We start from the raw sequence: 26342 nt of genomic DNA, 5'->3' as shown, positions 1-26342 counted from the left end.
TTAATGCACCCTGCACACATGGAAAAGTATAAATTAAGCTTTAGGTGTGGTTACAGATGCAACAGAGCATCTTAAGTACATCTGAAGTGAAACAGGCTTTAATCAGAGACGGAAGTGAAACACGCAGTTCCTCTTTAAAGGCACCAAAGTTGCACTGCACCACCACCACCAGTCTCAGCTGTGCCAACCGTTGGCACAAGCAGAGAATGAACAGGACCATAATAGGAAGAAAATAAGGTTGATATTCCTGTAACTACTGCATATGTGACTATAAGCCTTGTTTTAATTGAGCAACTGGTTAATGAAGTTGTATTTTTGCTCACAAGTACTTTTGTGGACAGGTCATGCTGATAACATCATCCTGACTGGGGTGAATAAACACACCGAGGGTCAGACACACAGATAACAAGCAGTCATACCAACACACACTGTCTAGACAGACAGATATAGCCATGATCCTGACAGGTCGCAGTTTGTGTCTTCCCTCTCCAGCCACCGTCCAGGAGCTGTTCTTTGTGGCTCGAGACGCCAACATCATCCCGGATATCTCCCTGGATCCTGTGCTCACCACCTTTCTTTCGCTGGACTCCTCAGCAGCGCTGCAGCATCAGTATGCCTTCTTACAGCGGGGCATGAGCAGGGAGCAGCAGTCTGCGTTCAGCCTCAACCTGACTGGAGAGCTGGGAGGTGTCAGCAGGGTCACCTATGGAGGAGTAGGGGTCGTTGCTCTGGCTCTGTCCATGCTTTTTGACCAGGTTGCCCAACAAGTGGGTAAAGCTTTTTCTTCACAATGCAAGATGCTAAAACAGAATTAAAATTCAGAATTACAGATTTTCTGTCATCTCACCAGGTCCGAGCACAAGGATCAACAGAAGGGGACTTATCTACTCAGGGATCCGGGGCTAAGAGGATTTTTGGCATCAGCAGTTCTTCAAGAATCGGCTGGATTATCTACAGCTACCTCGGCCTGATCCCCGGCATTGCCAACAACCAGGAGAAGATGGCAGAGACTACAGAGATCTATGACAACTTGCTGAAACTTGAGCTGCTTGACCATTATGAGAGGATGACCACAAAGAAGAGAATGAGTTCAGTGTCCATGCAGCAGTGGTTGGTGGGAGCTGCATTTCATCTACACATGAGAATTCACCAGGTCATGACACAATCAACCAATCAGTAGCCAAAAGGGAAAAATGTATACAGTTATCATTGTATGATAGTGAAAAGGTCTCATTGTGAAGGATTTAGTTGTATCTAGTGCTGATCCAGCGTTTTATCCTGGTGACTGTGCTGGGCTGACATGAAATCTCCTTTGTTCTTGTTCCAACAGGTTCGTCTGAACTCGGTGCCTTTAGGAACAGTTGAGTCACTGCGTCGGGCTTATAAGTCAGGGTTAGGTCGCCTGCATCAGGACTACGCAGCCTATTTACGCAGAAATATTCAGGAGACTGGACCATCAGGAACTCAAGGGCCACGAAAACACAGAACCAGGGGAAGACCAAGACAAACTTACACATTGAGGGTAACTAATATGATCTGCTCGGGTAATCACCTTTTTAATGACAGCCAGGTTAGTCCAACTATCTCATCTGGTAAATTCAATGGGACGTCCACACCCAATGCAACTGCTGACATTAACAGGATTTGTAGAACAAACGGATCCAGTGAAGACTTTGGACTCAATGTGCCAATCAGAAGTGATGAAACCACTGTAGGCATGGAAAACAGAAACAATTCTTCTGGATTTAAACGGGATGAGGAAGTTCTGGGTCTGTTAGTTATCGAGCCATTGAGGAATGTGAGCCACAGTGTGCAGCATCACCCCTGTCAGTCCTCGGCCATACAGGAAGCTTTAGTGACTCGTATTATGGATGCTCAGGACCTGGAGAGGAACAGAAACTTTTTCCGGTACCAGGACAGAATCTTTCGCAGCTTTGTCAGACAGAGGGACGGCTTTGAGCTTAAGATAAATTAGACAGACATGAACGGTGTGAGATTAAATAATTAATTGATCATGTACAGTCCCTCAAATGAACCTTAACTTTGTGAGGTTCTCCTCAAGAAACTATCATACCATCAGTCACTTTATTCATCTTTCTTTATAAAATCATAGAAAGTGTAAGGATTTATTTTAATGAATGTTATAACAAATTCAGCATACCATTGTCTTTAAATATTTGATTTTCTTTACATTTTTAATTTAAAAAATGTTTGACATCTCGATGTTCAATATCTCACTTAAAATGTAATAAATATTGATGAGTAGTTCCCTTGTTCTGCAGCCTCTTTGACAAAACATCACTATCTAGTGGTAGAAAAAGTGCAGCAGTCATATGTAAATACCCTACATACACTGTAGATCTACTATCAGTTTTCAATCCCTGTAATGTCTCAGTTTAGAAATACTTCACAACAACCTGCATACAAGTCATACATTCAAAATTTTACGTAAGTGCAATGCTTTTGGCAAAATACTCAGAGCAAGCTTTAGCTAATTGAGGTGGAGCTAATTTCAACCACTTGTACTTAAAAAGTAGAAAGTAGAAAAATGGAAATACTTAAAGCTACTACAGGGAACTTTGATATTGCGTTGATTTTGGAGGCCCCTGTGGATAGAATTGGAAGTGTTTCCACCATCAGAGTCAATATATAATATATATTGATCAATCTATAAGTTGGAAAGTTAAAGTTAGAAGAGTTTGCAAATTAGGTCTGCCTGTAAAGACGGACTAGTGAGTTAATGTGTGATGACGTTTCATGTTCCTGACAACTCTGTAGTCTCAATTAGCCACTTGTTAGCAACCGCTGTTTTTAAGACAAGTAAGCGCTTTGACATTTAACGAGGTTTTTTATGTCGTAGAACAAAACATGTAAATATCTTAAGACAGACCTTATTTCTGGCATATAACCGAAAACCCATTCAAAAAACCAGCTAACTTTGAGGGAACCGGAAGTGCAGAAATGCGGTTTTAGGATAAAACATAAATATTCAAGTACGAACCCAAATGCCTCTTTACACCGTTTCTGTGTGGCATTTTAAATCTTGTCTACATAAGTGTCAAACACACAAAATGCAGCTTTGTGTGGTAAAACTTTAAACAACACCCTTTAAATAGTTAGCGGAGGGACTTTAAATGGGACCGGAAACGCTGCACGAGATTTACCGGATGTGGTTGCACCGCGCCACCGCGCCACCACAAATTCAGCCGTAGAAGAAGAAGGAGTTTTGAACCACCGTGTTGACGACACGCGGCGCTGCGTGACAGCGCCACAGTTTTAACTTCCGCACAATAACATGAACAGGACGAGCTGAGACTGCTGTTAGGCGTCCACTCAATACTTATCGCAAGGTAAGAGTTTTCAGATTAACAGCTTAATGAACTCTGTGTAAATCTTTGCAGCTCACTTACGAGCTCAACACATCCTAGTTTGGTTCGTGGCTCGTCACGCTGAAACAAACTAGGAAAAAAAGTGTCGTGGCGTTAATAATGTTGGCGTTAAACCACGTCATGAGAAGATGGCTGTGTTTAGGCCCCCTCAATTAACAATATGACACTTTAATATGTTTATCCAGCGGTCAACTTCGCACTGTAAGCGAATTACCGACCGGAATTAACTACTACGTAGGTTAGCCATATGCTAAAATGCTAACACCATGATGAGGAGTCAGGAGGGGCGTTAGCAAAGTTAGCTCATTTTTCGAGAGATTTTTGATTTGACGAGCTTCGTTTTTTTCTCGACATTTTGTTGTGTGACTACACCAAGTTATACAATGTTTGATGGCACTGTCCTTCACAATTGACTGATGTTATCACACTACAGCTGGGTGATTAATATAAGTAGCTAACAACACATTAGATGACTCTCAGGTACGTGTTAGCCAGCGCTGCCCAACACAAAAACATGAGTAATGGCTCTTAAATGAAGTCAAACTGGCTGTAGGCGTTTCAAATTAACCACGCCCACACATAGTTGGGTAACGTTACAGTTTAATTTCCCCTTATTCCCACCACACACTCTTCATCCTGCCAGATGTCATCACTCCTCTTCTTGTTTACATCTTGTTGACGGTGTGTACCCTCTGGCCCAGATGTGTGAATAACTATATTTTCAGTGCCCATCTTGTTATAAACATTCAAATAAATGTTGACTTTTCTGGGTGTTTTCATGTTTATGCTGCATACACATGGTATACATCTGGCCCATGGTGGGAAGAGGACAATTACTGCTCAACAAATGGTCTATGTGGCTTCCAACAGCTTAGTTGAGGGTGGAGATGGAGATTAGTTTGACCCCGCTCTCAGGCGGTGATCAGACAGATGTTGGTACTGTGTGGAAAAAACAGCCAGATTCATTACATTGAGGCCTTTTGTGGGCATGACAGGGCTCATATTCCTGTTGTATGAAAAGAGGGGAAGTCCTGCCCCTTCCGGCGTTACCGGCACAGAAAAAGTATGGAAAAAAAGGTTAAAATCACAGCAGATCTCCTCATATCAACAGCTAAAGTCATGCAAAAGTAGCAGCTCTACAAGGTTTGGTTATGGGTTAGACGAGACAACACCACTTACGCGACTGTTGGGTGTGTAAGTCTTTCTAATTTACGTATCTCTCACCATTCACCTTCACACATATTTTTGCTGAAATAAGGTCTCAAGGTGGTCCACTGGAAGGGGAGTAACTTTGCCTGTGCATTACTATTTCAAAACAAGCATGCTGTATTTCTATTGTTTACTTTGCAATCATTTTAATGCCATGATAAGTTTCATTTCTTATGAAATCCTGACTCATAGTTTAATAAACCACTTAAGAGTTTTGGTATCTTATAAGTTGAGCTACGCCTATTACTTTTACAACCTATTCATTGTATTATTTTCTTGAATCATTAGTTAATGTCAAAAAACAAAACGTCCAAAAAAGTGAAAATGTGCCCATCACTATTTTACAGGGCCCAAGATGACACCTTCATGATGCTTGTTCTGCCTGACCAATAGTTCCCAAAGATATCCAGCTCATAATGATGTAAAATAAAGCTGCAGCTGTCGATTATTTTCGCAATCAAGTAGTCTACTCATTGTTCCATCAGTTAATTGAGTAATAGGACAGATTAAGATTAAGATTGGCTTTATTTATCGCACAACGGGGAAATTAACTTGTTACAACAGCTCGAGATGCAACAGTACAGGGAAAAGAATCAGAAAAGTATGCAGTTAAATAGAAAATAAATAGAAAAAAACAAGATATTAACTAGTCTTGTCTAATGCTGATAAAATGATATGCTGGAGTTCTGTATGTGTTTTGTTAAGCTTTCAGGAGGCCACTTTTTTCATTTCCTTTCCAGTTGAAATATGAACTTGTAGAGACTTGAAACCGGTTTGTCAGGAAATCTGTCACAGTGAAAATGTGCATGTTGATTTTCATTCAGTGGATTTGAATGACTTATGCAAATCTTCTTACAGCATTGTACAAAATGTCGGATTCAGACTCTGATTCGGACTTTGGTGAAGACATCAGAGACATGGCTGCTGTGAGTTGTTAACCGCCAAACAAAGTAACAGCATTTAACCAAAGTATTGTATTTTGTATGTCAATGAAAAACTGTTGTTTTTTTTCCCCCTCAGAAACTCATGGCTGCACGAAAAAATAATTTAATGATAACCCTCAATCCATCAGGTAAGGGACATTGAAGTCTTATTACACCATTACTGTTAATATTCTGGGCTACAGTGCTGTAGCTCAGTCATTTTTAGACATGTTTGGATGATGTATGTCTCCTGTCATGTAAGTTTTTACTCGAGTATTTAATGAAGTATTTACTGCGTTCAATGCGGACTGTGTAACTTCAAAGATCTGCATATTTGTTTACTTGGAGGTTCAGTTTTCCATATCTATTTGCGTATTTTCCAGATCTGCTGACAATAAAAGCTTAGAAAATTGTCTGTCTAAGATGGACAGAGATAATCATCTTCTTTGAAGACTGAACAACCAGTCAGATTATATTTTCAACAAACTTTCCCTACACTTCGCCCTAAAAAAAGAGCAATCATAAACTGTTAAGTGTGTGAGAGTGCTGCTACACTCAGTAGTCTGATAGAGTGATAATGTACTAAAGGCAGTGCAGCAGTGTTCCTGTTTTCTGTATTACCATATCTGCCTAGAGTTTAACAGAGGTGACCTCTGACCTGAGCTCTGTCAAAGCCTGCTGGAGACATATGCTTGAATCTATCTGTTTTGGCTTCAACAGACCTGGACAAGGGACAACACTTGAAAATATGGCTTTTGGCTAACACTGGTGCATTTGCAGTGACATTAATCAATGTGCATTGTCCCTGAATGAAAGGAATGATAGGCGAATGTTCATTTACAGGGAATGTGGTTTGACCATAACTTGAGACTTCACTTCTGTAGCTACTTCACAATAATAAGTTGAACATGAAGTTGTATAAACACACACTTCTTGTGAACATAGAAATGTTTTCATGAAGTTTGATGACTCAAGTTTAAGTTATGACTTCTTCTGTGTGCAGTACACGTTATTGTTAGTCACTGTGGCCTCAGTTTTTTTTTAGTTTTTTTTTACATATTTCAAAATGCCATTTCATGCCCAGAGATGATAATAATATGTCATTAAGTTTTGGTATTCTTTTTAGAGTTGCTGATGTAAATTGGTAAAGCTGTTTTATTTGACTTGGACTTGATTATGATAGCACATGGGGCAACTGTAGCTCAGGAGGTCGAGGTAGAGCGGGTCGTCTTGTAATCAGAAGGTCGCTGGTTCGGCTCTCCACGGCTCCCCCAGCTGCATGTCGAAGCATCCTTTAAGCATGATACTGAACCCCAAACTGCTCCTGATGATCAGTTGGCACATTGCCTCTGTCATCAGTGTGTGAATGGGTGAATGTTGTAAAGCGCTTTGAGACAATCTCAAACTCTACCCATTTATTTCAGTCAGGACTAGATTTCACATCAAAATCCAGTAAATAGTTTTTACCTACACCTTTTGAAGAATATAAGGAGAAAATAATGGGCCCTGAATGTAGAGCATCTCTTGCTGTTTATTATCTCAAAAGTAAGATAGATAGGTAAATTCTCTATGCTGTTCTTCACTGGGTGGAACTAAGTGGTATTTTTGGCATGTTTTTTGTTTTAAGATGAGATTCTTGAGCAATGGAGTCATCTTCCTGCTGATACAAGAAGGGACTCCACAGAGAAGATGAAACTTTGTGCCTTCTGGCTTCCCATTTTGCTGCAGCGTGATGAGTCCAGCCCGACTCTCGCCTGGGCTTTACACATCGGTCTAATTGACCAAAAGTAAGTACAATTATGAATGGTATCTGCAAAACAAAATGTAAACCACCAAGTGATAACACTTTTGATCTGTAATAGTCAGTCTGTTTGTCTTGTGAGTTTTTAACTGTCCTCCTTCTTGTTATAGTGAGGATCTGAGTCTGAGGCAAATTCGCAAGATAGAAACACTGGAAGCGGTCCTCAGAGCCTTGGAGCATGGGACTGTAAGTTCACTATGTAGTAGTTAAGTAAGAGCTCTTTTTCCCCAAACAGGAACTATGGAACCAAATAAACTTAAACCTTAAGACTGCCTGGAGTAGGGCTCTTTTTAGCACATCGATCTATCGAACTAGATCAACTTTATTGTCTGGATCCTCAAGTTAAAATGCAAATGTAGTTCCTGAGTTCATCAAAAGCTTCTTGGTTGCTGGCAGGGTCCAAAATGAACTTTTTGGTCCATCTGACTAGTAAACTGAAATGATTTACTTCACAAATGTGAGGATTTGCTAATTTATTCTTAATTTATTCTTTAATTTAATTTTTGAGTGTTGTACCATTTGTTGGACAAAACAAAGACTGTGTAGGAGTTGCAAAACAAATCTGGCCAATCAGTGTGTTGCAGTGATGAGAGCTTAAAGTGAAGAAAGGCCTATTTCAGCCACCAACTAATGTCAGCTGACCTAATTTATTTAATTCGCCAACCTAGATTTTTATCTGTATTTGAGTAGCTGGTGCTAATTTTGGAGCCTGGTTTCTGTGGAAAGTTCCTGTGGTGGAAACAGCCTATAAAGCCCCTTTCCCTCACAGCTTAAAAAATGGCTGTGTGACCCTTTCTTTCAGTGCAAATGCGTAAAAGTTGTAACAAAAAGCTTTTGATTTAAACTGCTTATTTGGTCTCTGTTCCAGTTGAGAAAGGACGAAACAAAGCATGTTTTCTGGATAAGCAACATGTTTAACCTGGTGAGTCTGAAAAAGTGATCGTGTGCATTGAATGTGTAAGATTATTAATTGGTATGTGTAAAGGTGCTTCAAATGAAGGCAGAAGTGTAGCTGCCCTGTCTAACTTTGAGTGAAGTAGAATTGTAGTAAGTAAAGCATAAATAAGATTAAATAACATGAAATCAAACTTGTAGTCAAATATAATAAAAGCCAGGATAGAGTTGAGGTATCAGGAGAGAAAATGTCAGATTGGTTAATTGTGTATCGTAATTGTCATTGCCTCTGAAATGCTCAACAGACATGGTTGATGGGTTCTCTGGGTTTATCTGAGTGTGATTTTGTACCATCAGCGCTCCCCAGAGGTTGTGGATGAAGCTTTACACTGGTTGGAGCGGACAGGAGAACCTGGTATTCGCAATCGCTTAATGGATCTCGGCCATATAAAGACCTGCTTCACAGCCCTGCATCTAATCTTCACAGAGTGTAAGACGCATTCACAGACAGCTCTGCTACAAAAACATTCAGTAACGCACCTCTGACATTTATACAAGTTGGTCACAAGACATTTCTGGTGATTCATTTAAAGAGGAAAACCTTACTAGCTCGGGCAGTTGCTGGAATTCAGTGTATTGTCTTTTTCCAAACTGTGCAAACACTTTAGTCTGGACAACCTGTATGTAGTTCGTTAACACATACACACACTCTTCTTTTTGCTTTCAGTTGCCAAGTATATTCAGGACATGGGTAGAAACAAGGAGAAAACGATGAGGTCGCTGATGGCTCGACCATCGGACTACCAACTGGAGGTAAGACGAGACAACATGATCTGCAGGTTGTCTCTGTTTGCTTTAACAGGCACCTGGTTGTCCTTTCTGAAACTTGTACTTATGTTTGAGTTCGGACACTACTCTATGTTTACTGCGAAATTACCTGAGCAGCCTTATTGAGAGAGTAACTGCAGGTGGTTTGAAAATAAAGAGTAACTACAGTAATTATGTGTTACGTTACTCTGTAGATTCCCATTAGCTATTATAACAACACACCTACTTTTTCCTGCGTCCAAATATAAGTATTTGCTGTACTTCAAGTGGTATACACAACATCTTACGTCTCTAAACACAATAATACTTGAAGACACAGTAAAATGGCAGAATGTCTTCAGCTTCAGTTGTGCGAAGTATATCCGAGTGAAATCCGTCAGATTTGATTGGACTGTAGTGATGCAGAGTTGTAGCGAAATACTGAGACTGTTGGCCTCCACCCACCATTTTGGATCAGGAGGAGGATAACGATGAAATTAAACCTCAACTACCTTCTTTGGGAGTTTGAAGCCTACTTCTTTAACTCATGTTAGCTCTTACAAGGTGCTGTTCCTTGTATCAAGAGCTCTGTCTGTTACAGACCTATAAAAAAGTTCCTTCATGCACCTTTAACACAGGGATACAAGACTAGAACCTGGGAAATGTATACTTTTTATTTCACTGTGTCTTTAACGATGTAAAAAATACTGCAGCGAATTTAAAGACTACCATCATTTCCAAGATGGGAAGCTCTTCATAGTGGTATCACAGACTTATGACAGCTATAATAATAATGCATTTTTTAAAGGCGGTGAACAGCCTCACCTTTTATTCAAATTTTTTCATCTGTGGTGTCATATTCTAAATGTGTCCTCACAGTGCTTCCTAGATGCTCATGATTACCTGTTGAGTACAGCTAGCCAGTCTCCAATTTCTCAGTTTTTCATATAACAACAATAGCCTCGTATAACATGCAACAGAGCGTGCAGTCGATTGGTGACACACATTTTAACAAGTTGGAGTAGAAGTCACGCCCTGTGGCGCTCTCACACTGCTGACACATTATTACAGGTTGAATGTTTTATTCATTTCATCCCATGTTCCAATGACGGATTACACTTCAAATAAAAAGTGGCAGTCATAACCATGACTATCCTGTAATGTTTTACTTGTTCCTGTAGAAATAAAAATGTGTTTTTATGTTCCTCGTCCAGAAAAGTGAAGAAATGAAGAAGAAAGGAAATGAGAACTTTCAGAAAAAGCAGTATGAAGACGCTGTGCAGTTTTATTCCAAAGCCATCAAATTTTTGTAAGTATTTATTTTATATTATCTTAAAAAGTGTCTCTTTTGCTGACATGAAACATTAATCTGTATTGTATTGGTATTTACATATATAGATTTGATACACATTTACAATAATACAATAAAATGTAATAGTCCTGCAAGTTATCCTCATCGTTGTGAACCTTTTAGAGGGGACAGTGTAATACAAGACACATCAAATTACGTCTAAAGAGGGCAGACTGAACACCTCTCTGACTCTGTCGACAAATATTTGTACATAAGTTTCACAAAGATGGGATCCATTGCAGAGTACTTGTATTAGATTGTTTGGGTATAACCGTTATTTTGATAATTTTGTAATGGAAAGGTGTTTTTTCTCCATCCAGTCCTGACAACCACATAATTTATGGAAACAGAGCCCTATGCTATATCCGAAGTGAGAAATATCTGTAAGTATCACTTATTCCAGAGCACTTTTCATTTGTAGTATCGGTAGGAAAGTTGTTTGACCTATTCAGATCAGAAGTTATGAGTTGGTTTAATATTTGGAGGTAGAAAAAAAAAAAAGAAAGAAAGAAGCGAGCTTACATTGTTTCCATTGACATTTTTAATCTCAGAAACCTTTCATGTCATATTTTCATATCTGAAATTATCCTTTTATTCATCAAGTGGCTCAAAGTGGGAAATCATTTCTAACTGGCCGAAATTCCTCAGTGATGCAGTTTTGGTCCCACTTTTAGGACGGGAAATAAAGGCTTTTTTATCAGCTTTCATAATCCTATATGTAGAGGCTAAGCCAATACATGAAGCCCCTGAGGCAATGCGTCTGGATTGACCTTACTGACGTGCTGATAAACTTTACCATGTCTGATGAGTCAAAGTCCAAGATCAAGAATACGAGCGAGATTTGCAACAACAAGCTGCTTCGGCGGTCAAAAGCTATTTACCTGTCCAGACAAAGATGGAGACACTATGTAACTCTTGATTTTAAGGATGTATTAACAAGGCTTAAGAAATGTTTTTACCCAAACATGAATTTATTATTTTACAGAAAAGCTGTCGGTGATGGAAAACGTGCTACTCTGATAAAACCGCTCTGGGCAAAGGTACTTCTGTCTTTTACGATTTGTCACAGTAATGTTGTGCAGACAAGCAACAGAGGAAATGAAACTGGTCTTTGACAGTTTTTTTAATCTGTTATTTGAATATTTTTTGCTTAATGAGTTTCTCAGAGACTAAAATTAAAATGTCATTCAAACACCCTTTTTGTGCTTCGTACTTACAAAACTGTCTTTCCCACCATCCTTGCTAACATTTACTCTAAACACAGGGTCACTACCGGTACTGTGAGGCTTTGTTCTCCATGGGAGAGATCAAAATGGCCATCGAAGCCAACAATTCAGCCCGGAGTCTGTGTAAGGATGACCAAGAGGGGATCAAAGACCTGGAACAACAACACCAGAAATTCATCACTGAAATGCCAGAACCCAAAGGTATTTTCACTGTTCTGATGTGATGTTCACAGCAGCATTTTAGATCATATTTGCTTTTTTTTAAAAATCTTTCTGAAACAGCAAAAAGAGAGTGGAAGTCAAGATTTCCTCATAGAGAAATGCCTCAACCCAGACAGATTAACACTGGTGACAGTAAACAGTACCTGTACTTTACTTTTATACACAGCTCAAAAATGTAAGGTCAAGACTCAAGAGCAGAAAATTAATGAGAAACTTTACAGTTAGTGTTGCAAATACGTTTTTTGAGTTATGAACATAAGTCTTCTGGTCTGTATTTGAAAAAAAAAAAATGAATTTAAGAGAAGGAAATTGCGATTCCAGAGGGTTGACATTTGACAACGTTTGAGGAAAAAGTGACTAGGTAATCACTGATCTGGTTAAAATCATTGTAGTTTGCTGTCACTCATAACTGGAACTGTTTCTGTGCTTTGCTTTCAGTTTTCAAGATGAAGAAAAGTAAAAGGTATGTGTGTACCACCTTTAAACACATAGATCAAACATGATTACTTATTGATGGAATAGATTATCTGTTCTGCTATCTTATGTTATTGTTGGATTGTATTTCTTTCTTGGTACGTAGCAACTGTCTGTTTCACATTTCTGTTAATGTATGGAGGGTTGAAAATAAACAACATAGTGTGTCATAGGCTCAGAGCGGGGGTGGCCTGAACTAGCCAGTTAATCTTCTCCAGATGTTCCTTTGGTTAGAATCCCTTTTATAGTCTTCATCTGGACCTCTCTGAGAGAGACTGCAATCAGCAGGTTGTGTTGTGTCTCCCAGCGCTGAAACACCTATTACCTTTTATTGACGGTTATTAAGTGTCGGTCAATTTCTGTGTATATTTTGATTCCTGGGTCTTCAGAATCTCCCCCTATCACTTATGGACAATCAGTTGTATTTCTGTTTTTTTCCCCTCCAGACCGGACAGCACTAACCGAACACATGTAGTGGAGACGCGACCACAGACTTTTAAAGCTGTTAAGACTGATCCAGCAACAAACGCTGCTCTGCAGAGTAAGGTGAGTAAATCTTGGATAAATGGATATTATTGTGTTTACACCCAAACCATCCCTATCATATGTTTGCCAACATAAAAAGAAATCGGTCAGTGAAAGAAAGATAAGATAAAGTGATATGTTAATCACGTGAGGTCGGTATTAAAGATTTGTTATGCTCAGTGTGAGACAGTTCCATTAGGGAAGCTGGTTTGTGTGAAACAGGTGACCGTTAAAAGAAGAGTCATAACCCAACGTGAGGGAAGAACCAAGGTTGTCGGGGTTCCCCTGACGTAAGATTTACTGTTGGGGCATTTTTTTCTCGGGCAGAACAGCGCTGGCAGTGCGCTCGGGAGCGCTGTGATGAAGCAGCTGTGCGCTAAGGGGGAAAAACGCTGCTCGTGCGTCTTGTCTCTATGACAACAATATCTTGACAGCTGCTGCTGTATGATCGACACTGCCCCTTTGCGGTTTACTATCTGTTGTTTTTGTATTTGACATCGGGACATCGGAGCAAAGAGGATATGGGCACATGACACGGTCCGTAGGAGACAAAAATACAGTCAGTATTATCGCCTAGGCGTCACCAGTGCCTTTCTGAAAAGTTGAGAGATTTTCAACTCAAAGCGCTTGGACCGGCTGCACAAGAAAGGTGGACACTGGGCGCTGCATCTTCTCTCCGGGAAGTCTATTTTAGCTGAGAAAAATAGGCCAGACTCAGAATCTCTAGATGACTCATCACTGCAGCCTTGTTTGACACACATGTGAGAAGCGCGACTCGCGCAGTAATTGTGGCCATACTAACCTGTTTTACATGGACGCTGAAATGAAAAGCAAGACACTATGCCACGCACAGCTCACGCAACCAGTGTGTCCAGCCTGTTACAAAGTGCAGAAACAAATGATGCAGGGCGGAGTCGCTGTGACAGAGACACCATTCACCCTATTACATGACACTGTACCATCAAAATGATGTTGAACCTGTTGTTTAAAGGTTACAAATTTACATGATGTTGCTTAAATCAAGAAAAGAATGCATATTAATTGATAACAAAAACATTGTGAGTTGCACCTGTAGTTTTGTCAGCCAGCTTTTAGAATATAACAGGGATGTTGAAGGCAGCAAGCACAATTGTCTGTACAGTGTCTTTGTCGTTCAGTGTTAATCATTGACTCGTGTGTCGACAGGTCCCACAGAATAAAATGGACAAGAAGCCAGGTGAGTCACTGGCACACCTGACAACAAGAAAGTATTTCAATCAACAGTTTCTCTAAATACTTGTGAAGCTGAAACAATTAAGTGATTTGTTGATTGTCAGAACTCAAGCAATCATACGCTAATTTTACACAAATGTCTAATTTGATCATATCCAAGAGAGAATAATCTCCGTTCCGATGGCATTTAATGACTTCATGACTGATTTTCTCTCTCCAGGGAAAAATGAAAAGACTGCACAGGCACATGGCAGCACTAAAGACTCCAAAACATCAAAAAGGTTAATGGAAGTTCTTAGACTGATATTAATGCTGATGTTATTAGTTACACTATTGTGGTGCAGCAGAATATGGTGTTGTTGTGATTCAGACTGACTGAAAATGATGTGCTTCCAGTGAGATTTCTTCAAAGGATGGGAAAGCGGAGTCCAACACTGAAGCAAAGAAGAAACCAAAGAGCAAAAGTCCATCTGAAGAGCAGGTAAAGCTGTTCTTACTTACTTTGCATGTAAGACTGTAATTTAACCATGTGGAGATGTATCTTCAGTTATGAGACTTGTAAAGCTTTTCCAGATATTATATTTTATTATATTTATTGAATAGCATCTTAACTTAAGCTTTTTAGTCATACAAGTCTCATTAACTGAAACTTCTGACCTGCTGTGATGTGTTTGCTCTTCAGACCCTGAAGATGGATGACTGTGTGGTTAAAGAGTTGAGATCTATGGTGCAGGATGCCCACACTGCTCTGGCCGACCTCCGCAGCCGCAATGCAGAGCAGGCCTTCAGCCAGGCACTGGCCTTACTGGAAACCAGCACACCCAAGGTGATCATATTACAGATGTGCAAACCAGAATTGTAGCTCTTTACACTGTTGCAAAAAAAAATGCTGTATAGTGTGTGCACAGGACATGATGGTACTTACTTTTGGTAGTTTGTGCAATGAAGTTGCGCTTTAAGAGCAAATCAGTTTATCTTTAACTGCAGTATTTTTTGTTGCTGTGTCTTTAAGTCTGGCTACTCTGCACCATCCAGACAACAAAAGTATTTGTTGCAAGTCATGCCCTCTCTCCCAGTGTTTCCTGTCAGTCTCCACCGTCAACAGTTAAATACAAGCAAAAAAATGTCCAAAACCTGTACATTTAATATTACATGATGATAGAATGATTTTCCTTTTTCTTTCTCAGGAACTTGGACTTTCCACACTGGATTTGCTGTTGTTGCTGTTTGGCCGAGCGTCAGCCCTGACCGAGATCGGCCAGCCTGAGGTTGGTGTAGTTTACTAGATTATGTTGTTGTAAACAATGTCCTCACTCATTAAATATGTGGCCATTTTTGTGAGATCCAGCTGCACATTGTGCTTTCCCTGAAGCTTAATAAGCCTGATATATTTCATAAAATTGTAAGTTTTTCCAGCTTCAAGTCGAGGTGGATTTACATGGCCAGGATAATTTGAGGAGACAAATTATACGTGACATTATGTACGTTTGCTTTGTTAAACACAGGAACTCGGAGAAGCACAAAGACTTCTGGAGAAGATCAAATCATTTGAGGAGAGGACGTTTCAGTGTCTGGTTTTCTATGCAATCGGCAGGGTGTATGTCAGAGAGAACAGGTACAGAAGCTTCTGATCAAACCTGTTTTTTGTTTGTTTTTTTACTCCTTTTTGCTGTTTCTAACTACAACATGCGTGTCTTTTCTTCGGACAGGTTTGCAGTTGCTCTGCAGCAGTTTTCAGACTCCCTGCAGATGGTCAAGAATCAAATAACTCCGGGTAAACTCACCTGGCCTTTAACAAAAGAGATTGTCAAAGAAACGCAGCCAGACTATTTCAAGGTATGTTGTCATTGTAGGTTTGTTTATATGTGACAAACTTTTTTAAATAAATATATTACGTAATTACATTTCACTTCATATTTTTTGTGCCAAACAATACATATTTTGTTTACACACTGGGCTCATCTTAATTGTATTTTCTCTTTTTAGGAAATTCTGGACAGTGCTATTGAGTTGTGCAAATTTCCTCCTATTCCTGATGCCATTTGTCGACTCGAGAAGTGCAATGGCCATTTGAAAGCTGAAATCTACTTCACAGACCCGGATTTTAAGGTAAATGTCAGCCATAAAACACAGCCAGACAGTTTTTTTAATTCAAAAATAAAAAGGACTGATCAACTTTAAATGTATATGCTTCATGTAGGGCTTCATTCAGATTTGCTGCTGTCAGAGCTGCATCATTGAATATCACATGACCTGTTGGAAGACCCTCAAAGCGTCATCCTTCTCTGAAAAGAATGAAAAGGTACATTTAGATTTCAGAGCAGCATTTCTTTTAAACATTTCGCTGAATGTTTCCACCGGTTTCAAGTCTAAGTCCATTGTTGTGTTGCAGGACTTCCTGCAAGAGCCCTGTATGACTCCAGACTGTGTCGGACGAATCTGTAGTATCAAAATCTTTGGTCCAACAGGCCTGGTGAAGTGTAAGGTAAGCTAATACTCTGCAGGTGGAGTGAGATTTTAGAGTCGCTGTGCTCATGAGTTAAGAGATGAGTGTGACTTTAATCTGATTTCCTTCTCTCTGCAGTTCGAAGCCACCATCCCGAAACTGTATACGGCAAAGAAGCTGAAAGTGAATCAGAAATGTACAAGGTGAGGCTGCGGCCAAGTACAGATCATAGTGCTGACTGAGTGTAGCTCCAGTGGTTTCTAACGAACCAATATTGCCTTTTTTTTTTTTTTACTTTTCAGTCTGAAAAAATTAAAATCAAAGGAAGAACGCCGGCTCAAGAGGAAGCAGCATAAGCAGTCATTTCAAGAAAAGCAGGCGATCAACGATGAGATTCTGCAGAAGAAAGAGGACTCAGCGACACAGATTCAACAGAAAGGTACTGCTGCTGAAATGATCACAATGTCTGAACTGTTTCACTGACTGCATTCATTATTGAAGAGGTCATTTTTATAATTGCACTGCTCAACCTTCTGTGTACTGTCAGGAGAACCTAAAGTATGATATTTCTGATTTAATACATATGTTGTGTGCATAATAGATCTTTGTGATAAGTTTGCAGAATTCAGAGATACTCACTACTGAACATTTTAGACAAGGGTCCCTTTTTTATGATTACGAAAAACTTTATCATCCACTACTATGAAACAGGCTATAATTCATACGTTAAAGAGAAAAAGCAAAACGCAAGAAAGAGACGTTTCAGCAGTCCACATTCATACAACTCACAAATACCCAAGTCTGTAATATGCAGAATATTTTTAATTTCGTTGTTAAGGAATTGTGACAAAGACTTGTACAAAGTGGGACATTTTGCAGTTGACAAATTATCTTCAGCGTTTTCTGTACTGCAGTTTCTTTTTACTTAGCCAACAAATATCTGTGAAAATCTGAAGTGAACAAATAATATCAGCCATGCCGATGCATCCTATGTTTTCCCAGCTGAATCATTTAAACTCGAAGGCTTGTTAGACTTTTGTTCTAGGATAGTTTATCTTACAATTTGGCTTTTTCTTCCTTTTTTTTTTAATTAACTTCCTCTTGCTTTTAAATTTGCTGAACCATCTCTTGGGCAACGCATGTGGACACAGGCAGTTATGCTTATTAAAGCTGCATTTATCTTAGTTTAAGTCAAACAAACAAGTGTTGATGACTCACTTTCTGTCATGTTTCCACCTTGTTTTCAGCTTGGCTGTTTTACAGAGATCGAGTACTTCTGCAGATCAGCCAGAACCTGGAACTTCTGAGAGAGGAGAAAGGCCTGCAGGTGTCGGACGTGATGAGCAGTCTGAAGCCCTGGCTGGAGCTGGACTTGTCGAACGGGAACCAGATCGCTGGGAGGATACTGAACTGGCAGCAGGAGCAGCTGGAGACTCTTGTTCAGGTTATTGAGCTGCTGCTGGAGAGGAAGAACCGGGTTTGGGCTCGTGTCCTTGTCCAACTACTCAGCAGCTGTCTGGATATAAATCCTAAACTCAACAACTGGGCGTGCCAGCTCAACAATGCAGGTAGATAAAATAGACTTAAGTACAGTTTGGAGGTGAAAATACCTTGAATGCTTACCTTTTTTAGATGGTAATGAATGATAGATGATAAAGAATAAACAAGATTAAGATATTTCAAAGGCTTATATTCATGAGGGTTAAGATCGTGTCTTGGGACGGCAGTGAAACAAATTAGTTTGCATACAGAAGTCATGTAAAAATGGTGGACATCAGTACCAATTTATCTGACCAACTACTTTCTGCTTCCTTAAGGTCTGAATGCTGCGAAATCCTTCATCGAGCGCTACTCAGGACACTTGGAGCAGCTTGATTTGGCTTTTTTGCTCAACTTTGCTCCCCTGCAGGAGGTGATTATAGAAAAGCTCGGTACTAGACCGGAGCAGTTTTCGAGCATTGGCCTGACTGTGACTGAATACCTAAAACAGGCCCCACCACATGACATGAGACTCTTTATCTGGACTCTGGAGGAGCATAGAGATGAGTATGTCTCCTGCCACACTATACTGGATGAATATTTTGATATGATGGGTGCGTATATTTAACTTGACTAACATTTGATTTGAAGACTTGTTCAATTGTTGCTGTCTTCTCCTCTAACATCACGATGTAACTTTCATTCTTTGTTTTTCAGATGGCCATTGTTCAGTCCTAAAAAAGTCTGATGAAAATCAAAATGTAAGTCTTTAAAAACATAATAGCTGTCTGTCTTTAAAAAATTGAAAAAAATAGTTTGACGTTTTGGGAAATATACTTTGTTTTCTTGCTGAGAGTTAGAAGATCTACACCAGTGTCAGGTCTGTACTGTAAATATAAAGCTTCCGCTGACAGGCAGTTAGCGTAGCTTAGCGTAAAGACTGGAAACAAATGGAAATGGCTAGCACAGAGTGTCCGCAGGTCTTTAAAAGTATTGAATTCAGTTCCCTTAAAGGTCTGAATGAAGGTATTTAACATTTTTTCTTCACTGCTGTAGACAGTAACATTATACATTATATTCTACAAGGTTGTGGGCTGTCAGGTGACATCACACAGCTATAAATCCCTTTTTGTGGAAGTTCCACCATAGCTAGAAAGATCAGTATCTCATAAAGTTAAATAAGCATAGATATGGACATATATCATGTTGATGGATAGTGTGACAAGTTGTGAGGCCAAGAAATGGTCCATGGTAAAACTATTCTTTTAACCTGTTTTAACCTTTTGGATCTGCCTGATACCCTTGATATTAAACGAAGCATTCAGCAGATGTCATAAAATTGGTTTTAAAGTTAATTCTTATTCATTATCTTCTCATTTCAGAATTCTCCTATGAAGACTCGAGGCCGGAAAAAGAAACAGAAAGAGCCAAAGGTCAGACGTCTGATTGGTAGTTTGTTTTCTCAGGATGATAATCTGGCTGTGTAGGCATCGTTCTGAAGTGTTTCCTCTCATCTTCCTCTCAGGGTGTTATTGTTTGGCCTGGGACGAGAGGCGTAACTTCAAGAGACGAGTGGGACCAAGACTTTTTTGAAGATGAGCCATTGTAAGTTGGACAATCCACTTGGACACAGTGTTGTGTTGTAACTGTAATTATAAGTGTTTTTGACGTTGAGACTTTTCTGTCAACAGATCATTCCTTGACCCCGGTGATCCATTCAGTGTACCCAGTCATCTTCGAGAGCAAGTGGCCAATTTCGAGGACCAGTACAACAACACCAGACACACAAGCCACTATAAAAAGATTTTGGACAACAACCCCGACCCAACCAAAGAGAGTTTGTATGAGTAAGTGAAATGATTCAATACCTTGTAGATATAATATTCTTCATGTATATTGTTCCTTCTGATTTGAATATTTTGATGTTTCTGTTCTCCTGCAGCTACTTTGCTCAGATCTTGGAGGAGCACGGTCCCCTGGTTGCCGAGGACCCTCTGCTGGTGGGAGAACTGGAAAATTTCCCTCCTGTAGCTCAAGTGAAGATCCAGGAGGCGGGAGGCTTCGAGCACTTCCTGCTGGAGTCTCTTCGCTTCATAAAGATGGGGAGGTCTATTGGCCTGGCGAAGCACGCCGTCTCCCTGCAGCAGGCCAGAAACGGAGCCAGCCTGGATGACCTGGACGACCTGGACATAATCGTGGATTCTGACACAGACTCTCAACTTCCTGATTTGCATGACCCTGCTTTCACAAACTATGTGGACAGTTATTCATCTGCACAGCCTGATGTCTGTCCCCTCCTCCCAAATCCTTATGTTTTTGGCTTTGTTCCTCCTCCTCCACTGTTGGCTCATGAAGTCACTTTCCCTGGGAATGATCCCAACTCACACTGGGCTAGCGGCGACAGTCAATATGAAGCCCCTAACTTTTTCTACACAGAGCTGGATCTCTATTCCAGTGAAGCTGATGGTGGACTTTCAGAGACTGATCAATCATCAGACGGAGGCGCTCCCGTGATGACTGAAGAAAGCCTTTTGAAGAAACATGCAGCATCACAGGTTAAAACCAACTTTTCACCTGCTTTTTAAATAAACTAGGTGGAATATGTAAATACATAAATGCAGGTTGAATTGTGTGAAAAATGCTCTTTTTTTAAATCTTTTTCTTAGACGTGTCAGGAGACCATGAGGAGTGTAGCGGTGAACACTGAGCCCCATGAGCATTTCGAGACCAGCCCGGTGAGTTACATGTAGCTTACCGCATTATCTGTAAAGAGTGCAACTATCCAAACCCGAGTGAATCCAAGAGAGTAGTAACAGAGTCCGATCCAAACTCGACAAACTGCCACCTTTTCTAGCTTCAAACAGTGTTATGGGGACCTTATTTTCCTCTGAGGGAACAGCTTGTTTATTCAGTTTGTAGTATTACCTCATTAATATGGTAAATACTAAAATTCTGAGTTTGAATTTCTTCTCCAAAACTACATTTTCTGGTGCTGATTTTCTGGAAACTTGTCTAAATTTGTGCTGAATTTAGACAGAAACTTGTCTATTGTTTCCAGATTACCTCAAACCGAGCTGAGTATTTCAGTCCTGCAATTCTTTGTCACTCATTGGCCGACATATACACAGATACCAAACATTGGCCAACATCCTCTTGGCTGACTAATCGCTTTAGTTGTTATCTGAGTTTTGTTGTTGCCTTCTTTCTTCTTCCAGGGTGACATCAACAAAAAGCTAAAGAGCAACAAGGACTTGGAGGAGCAGATCAAGAAAATGGAGAACAGCTGTGACAAAGTCAACCTCAGGCACAAAGAAGACGTTGCTCACCTGGAGGAAGAAGTACAGAAGATCACTGTCAATATACAAGTATGTCCCAATACCCATTGATTTTATATGTGATGAGCTGCATCTGAATGACTAAGCTGTCTATTTTTGGTTGTTTTCTCTTGTGTAGGTGACCAATAAAGAGCTGGCACTGTTCCAGCAGAAGCTGGAAGAGGAGGTGAAGAAGGACCAGAAGGAGAAGAAAGCCAACCAGGAAACACTGAGGTCCCTCAAAGTGGAGACAGAAGAGATTGTGGAGGAACACGGCAGGTAAGACTGAATACGATCAGCTGGATCAGTACTGCATGAATTATATCTCTTATTAATGTACGCCATATGATTCCTGATGATGTGATGACTGATCTCTTATTATTTTTGTACATTTGTGTTGTTTTTTTTCCAATGCATAGACTCGCCAGAACTATCCGCGAAAAGAAAGCCGACTATGACGCAAAGTTACGTGATTTCCTCGAGTTGAGGTGAGTGATGAGCGACAGGTGAAGATTAAACTCAAAAATCCTCTTTCTTTTTTTTTTAAACTCTTTTCTTCCTGTTCCTTCAGCAATCAGTCAGCAGCTGAGAAGATGAGTCTGGAGGATGAGATCAAGCGCTGTAAGGTCTCGTTTACCTCGGCCACCAGGAGGTCTAACACGGCACAGGTTGGTCCAAATCTTAAACCCTAATCAGACAATTTAAATTTAGTGAGTTGGTTTGACCACATTTTCAATCTAACCAGAAAACACCAGAAAAGCAGAGTGCCAGTTTATTTTTAAAGACAAGAAGAAAGAGGAAGGAAACAGGAAATGACACATGCTCCATAATTAGTGGCATTCAGACTGTGGCCACTTTTGTAGGTACACGTCTACGATCTAATGCAATCCAATACAACTGTTCTCCCACAAAGGAAACTTTTATGGATTTTTTTTACCTGCGATTCCGCGTGTGGAAGAAGCTTGTTGTTAATTATTCAGCCGATCAAACCCAACCAGGTGCACTTAGGCTACATGTTTGTACAAAACAACGACATAGGCCTACTTTAAATAGGAGAGGTCGCATCAGTCGATGTGGTTACAGGAGGAAAGTAAAACCACAGAGCGTCTCTCTCTCACTGTCTGCACAGCAGGTGTGATTAGACGGGAGGGGGAAGAGCAAGGGCATATTGTCTATTAGTAAATCGACGCAGATGGCGGCGTTCTCTTGGACGGATTTAAAAAAATATTTGAATATAAAATGCGTCACCAAATATACTTGGGCTGCCATTAATATACCTGGGTAGACCACCCAAGTAGACTTTATGTGTTGGAAACAATTAAATGTCCTCCCGGTCCCAGTGTGAACACGAAAGCAGACTAAAAGGTTACAATGGATCTGATCGTTAAGATTCACTTGTTTCACTCTTCTTCTCAGCTTTTCTGTGTGCAAATTGTGTTAAAACAATCACTGTCCGCTTCAGTGAATGAGTCGTTTTTCTCCTCCAGTTGTGGGTGGTGGAGAGCAACCGCGATCAGGGATTATACGACCTCTACAGAGAGCAGGCAAGCGCCAAAGCTCTGCTGACCAAACTGGACGAAGCAGCACACAGGTAAGAGGAGTGAAATCACAGCTTTAATCTAAAGAGATGAGCCTGTGTCAGTTTTAAGTCTGATGACCTTCATCTTTTCCAGATTCCAAAACCCAGACCTGGAAATCCCCAGAAACGGCGTGAGAACCAGCATTCAAGAGATTGAGAAGAAAATCTCCACTGCAGAGGTAAAGGATGAAACCGTTGGAAAGCAGAAGACAACAAGATATTTGAATGAATCAACTTAAGAGGCAGTTTTCACTATTTTCCAAAAGAAATGTATTGATTAATCGAGAATCTAGCGTCACTGGTGTCCAGGACTCGCAGTATTAAAGATCCATGTTGGGTTGGATGACTCATGATGTGTGTGTTAAACCAAATGTTTACTAAGACTCGTCTCTGTATGTTGCACAGACACAGTTCCAGGAGCAGATGGATCAAGTGAAGAACGGCAGAAGAGTCAGCGAGCTGCTTTCAGTCAACATCAACAACCATCCTGAACCTCCAGCCGCACCAGTAAGACATTTCACCAGCTCAGCCAAACCAGTACAATTTATTAAATACCGTTTTTCATTTTTGTTTATATGAAATCAGTCATTTAAGGACATTATTTCAGACTTTTTGTAATACCAAACGATTGATCTATTCCATTACTAGATAGATTTGGAAGATATCTATCTAGAGATAAAAAACAAAAACCTTCCAGACAAAATGAGCACAGGAATACCTTGTGTATCTCTAATAGTAGAATATGTCCATCAGAAATTATATACAGTAGCAAAACCAATTGTAATCTACGAGTAATGACTGATTAAATGTAGAAAAATATAAACTCTCTCCTGTGTTCTGTTTGTTGCAGCTGTCTGGAGCAGCCAAAGAGTTTGTCCCTGCGTCTGCAGCCTCCCACAGCTCTCCTCCGCTCCTCCCGCTGCCTGCAGCTGAGACGCCGGCTGCTCCGCCTCAGACGCTGCACAAACCTCCAGCCAGGATTGTGGAGCCTCCACACACACAGAGCACTGTGTTTGATAAAGGCATGGAGCGCCTGGCCACCATGTTCCCCGACTACACAAGGTAACACTGATACCAAGTTATATACTCCTTTCCATTGCATGCAAGTGAACTCTGAATCACATGTTAATTTATTTTCTTTTTCTTTCCCATATTTTGTAACCAGATTATTAACAGATGGCTGCCTTCTTGGCAGTTCAGCCTGTCAGATGGTCGGCTTTGTGTTTATAGATTTTAGTCCACTCTATTACAGCTAAATTGGCTAACATTAGCTAATCAAAGAGATGTTGGTGTCTGTGTACAGGGCTCATTAAATCTTGGAAGTTTGCAAAATGTAAAATTTGAACTGTTTTCGAGGTTAGGAAATGCTTGAAATCATATAAAATCCTTTTATTTTCAACATAATCTGGTGTTTTTTCTACTCATATTAACTAAAAATCGTTTTAATATTTGAAAATGAAATAATCCCGCATATTTTTTCGGTTGTTGTGTCCTGGCATTGAAAAATTAGGAACCATTTTATTATTATTATCAACACAAACAATCAAGTTATTATAGAGAGCTGGTGTGTATAAGGGAATTCTGTTTTTAATCCTGTGTTGTATAATGATAAATAAATTTAATCTTCAAATGTAGGCAATATTAATACATTTACTTTGTTTGTGTGTTTTCAGGCCGGACTTGATGAGGTTTGTTCGGGAGTTGCGTTCAACCAGCGGTGGAAGCCTGAACAGCATGGCGCTGCAGGACATGGTCGGTGGAGTGACCCAGCTGATCCTGGACCATCAGGTAGTGATCGGATTTGTCGTATTAGTAGTAGTAGTAGTACGAGTATTTTTATTCAGTCATCACATAATACAATAAATATACACATTAAAGACAGTGTAAACAAAGTCAACAGTATGCCTATACTACATTCTCATCAATTGCTGGGTATTTCTTATTTCTCATGTGACATCAATTTTCTTCTCAGGAGAAGCTTAATGCTGCCAAGATGAACGCCATGGGACGTGGGAGTCCAGCTAAGAGTGCTACCCCCCCTCTGGTGCCCCCAGTCTGGCAGTCACTTGGACCACAGAGAACCACACACTCAAACGCAGTAAGTCCAGAATCATCCCGTCGTGTAAACTGCACTCACATTAGTCCAAGAGTTTGATTTGAAGCAGCAGAAATGTTGCTCCCACATTTTATAGAGAAGAAAAATGTTTCAACAGTCCACCTTATTGATATCAGATTTCATTTAGAGAGAACAGTGTGTTTACGCATTAAGCACAAGAAGCAGGGCAACAACAAAAAGAATAATAATATGCAGAATAAAACAAAAACAACTGGGTGGGTGGACAAATGACAGTTTTAATGTCATGCTGTTAGATGAGAAGTTAGCAGATCACTACAGTTATTCCAAATCATCCTGAGGGGAACAGAAGTGTTCGACCACACTGTCAGTTGCTGACTGTGTCTTTGTCTGGATTGCAGCTGAATGTTGAGGATCCGTGCATCATCTGTCACGATGACATGACTCCGGACGACATCTGCGTGCTGGAGTGCAGACACAGCTTCCATAAAGAGGTGAGCCGTACTGCTGTTTGTCAAAGAAATGGACGTAAGATCCCACTTTTTTAGTGAGAGGCCTGGTTAGATCAATCTCCTCCGACTTGTTTCCAGTTTTAACGTTGAGTCTCTGTTCTGATTGTGTTCAGTGCATCAGGTCGTGGCTGAAGGAGCAGAGCACCTGTCCCACCTGCAGAGATCACGCTCTGCTGCCTGACGACTTCCCCGTGCTGTCTGGGAGGAGGCGCCAAGCCCCGTGATGTTAACAAGACCCTTCATTAACACATTTCTTTTATCCTTTTATTTTTTACAGCTTTGTTTCATTAAAATCTCAAATGAGCATGGAGTGTTTTATATCATTTAAATGTTGAGGCATGCACAGAGACCAGTTTGTACTCTGAATAAACAAAATATGTCTTGTGTTTGAACTCGTCTCTGTTAGATGTTTATCTGTCGGAGTTTCTGAAGGCAAACGCGGCTCTTAATGCCATTAAGTGTTAACGGTTTTAACTTATATGGCTGCATACAGTCTACAAAACATGATGCTTCTAGTGTAATAGAATTTAATAATTTACCCTACTGCTCATTAAACTCGTAGTGTATAAGCAAATCATTTCTGCCTAATTACTAATGATCAACGTGTTTTTTCTGCATTTTATAAATTGCAACACCCACAGCTGCCCGAGGTGACATGTAAAGGGATAGTTGTCATTGATTTTGGAAAATACGCTTCACCGACTCATTCACTTACTCAAACACTAAAGAGTGATTCTGGACACAAAATTTTCATCAACAAACTTGCATCTATTAAACGCAGCATTGCATTGTGGGATTATTACCTGAAAGAGGAGTGGAAAAGAGCTTTTAAGTAGACTTTGCAAATGTTTTGTCAAAGTGCCTGAATGGGAGTGACAACAGGGATATTCATAGTTAAGATTTGT

At 40.2% G+C, this 26342-nt stretch overlaps 2 protein-coding genes across 2 annotated transcripts; both read left to right on the top strand.

The window, feature by feature from the left end:
- Positions 1 to 434: 434 nt before the first annotated feature.
- On the top strand, positions 435 to 2265 carry LOC141007523 (uncharacterized). Its single transcript, XM_073479884.1, has 3 exons — positions 435 to 767; positions 851 to 1153; positions 1331 to 2265. Exons 1-3 carry the CDS (start codon positions 453 to 455, stop codon positions 1973 to 1975), a joined length of 1263 nt encoding a protein of 420 aa, XP_073335985.1. The 5' UTR covers positions 435 to 452; the 3' UTR covers positions 1976 to 2265.
- Positions 2266 to 3036: 771 nt separating this feature from the next.
- ttc3 (tetratricopeptide repeat domain 3) lies at positions 3037 to 25829 on the top strand. Its single transcript, XM_073479883.1, has 46 exons — positions 3037 to 3350; positions 5457 to 5524; positions 5619 to 5670; positions 7149 to 7308; positions 7433 to 7508; positions 8191 to 8244; positions 8574 to 8706; positions 8944 to 9029; positions 10238 to 10332; positions 10695 to 10757; positions 11360 to 11414; positions 11639 to 11801; positions 12261 to 12285; positions 12743 to 12842; positions 14007 to 14037; positions 14254 to 14314; positions 14430 to 14514; positions 14716 to 14859; positions 15221 to 15301; positions 15539 to 15648; positions 15743 to 15869; positions 16020 to 16142; positions 16234 to 16335; positions 16426 to 16518; positions 16618 to 16682; positions 16782 to 16918; positions 17727 to 18047; positions 18297 to 18572; positions 18676 to 18719; positions 19341 to 19391; positions 19484 to 19563; positions 19650 to 19805; positions 19901 to 20513; positions 20625 to 20693; positions 21174 to 21323; positions 21412 to 21551; positions 21692 to 21760; positions 21844 to 21940; positions 22760 to 22863; positions 22946 to 23030; positions 23257 to 23358; positions 23702 to 23913; positions 24525 to 24639; positions 24824 to 24949; positions 25327 to 25419; positions 25551 to 25829. Exons 2-46 carry the CDS (start codon positions 5468 to 5470, stop codon positions 25659 to 25661), a joined length of 5292 nt encoding a protein of 1763 aa, XP_073335984.1. The 5' UTR covers positions 3037 to 3350; positions 5457 to 5467; the 3' UTR covers positions 25662 to 25829.
- The last annotated feature ends 513 nt before the right edge of the window (positions 25830 to 26342 follow it).

This window comes from Pagrus major, chromosome 13, assembly GCF_040436345.1.
Source record: "Pagrus major chromosome 13, Pma_NU_1.0".
Classification (NCBI taxonomy): Eukaryota; Metazoa; Chordata; class Actinopteri; order Spariformes; family Sparidae; genus Pagrus; species Pagrus major.
The sequence above is the reverse complement of the archived record's forward strand: the minus strand, read 5'-3'. Positions and strand labels throughout refer to the sequence as shown.

Coding starts and splice junctions, on each gene's coding strand:
- LOC141007523 (XM_073479884.1), top strand. CDS start 453: ATGATCCTGACAGGTCGCAGTTTGTGTCTTCCCTCTCCAGCCACCGTC. Junction 768..850: donor TTGACCAGGTTGCCCAACAA/GTGGGTAAAGCT, acceptor TCATCTCACCAG/GTCCGAGCACAAGGATCAAC. Junction 1,154..1,330: donor TACACATGAGAATTCACCAG/GTCATGACACAA, acceptor TTGTTCCAACAG/GTTCGTCTGAACTCGGTGCC.
- ttc3 (XM_073479883.1), top strand. CDS start 5,468: ATGTCGGATTCAGACTCTGATTCGGACTTTGGTGAAGACATCAGAGAC. Junction 10,333..10,694: donor TCCAAAGCCATCAAATTTTT/GTAAGTATTTAT, acceptor TTCTCCATCCAG/TCCTGACAACCACATAATTT. Junction 10,758..11,359: donor ATCCGAAGTGAGAAATATCT/GTAAGTATCACT, acceptor ATTATTTTACAG/AAAAGCTGTCGGTGATGGAA.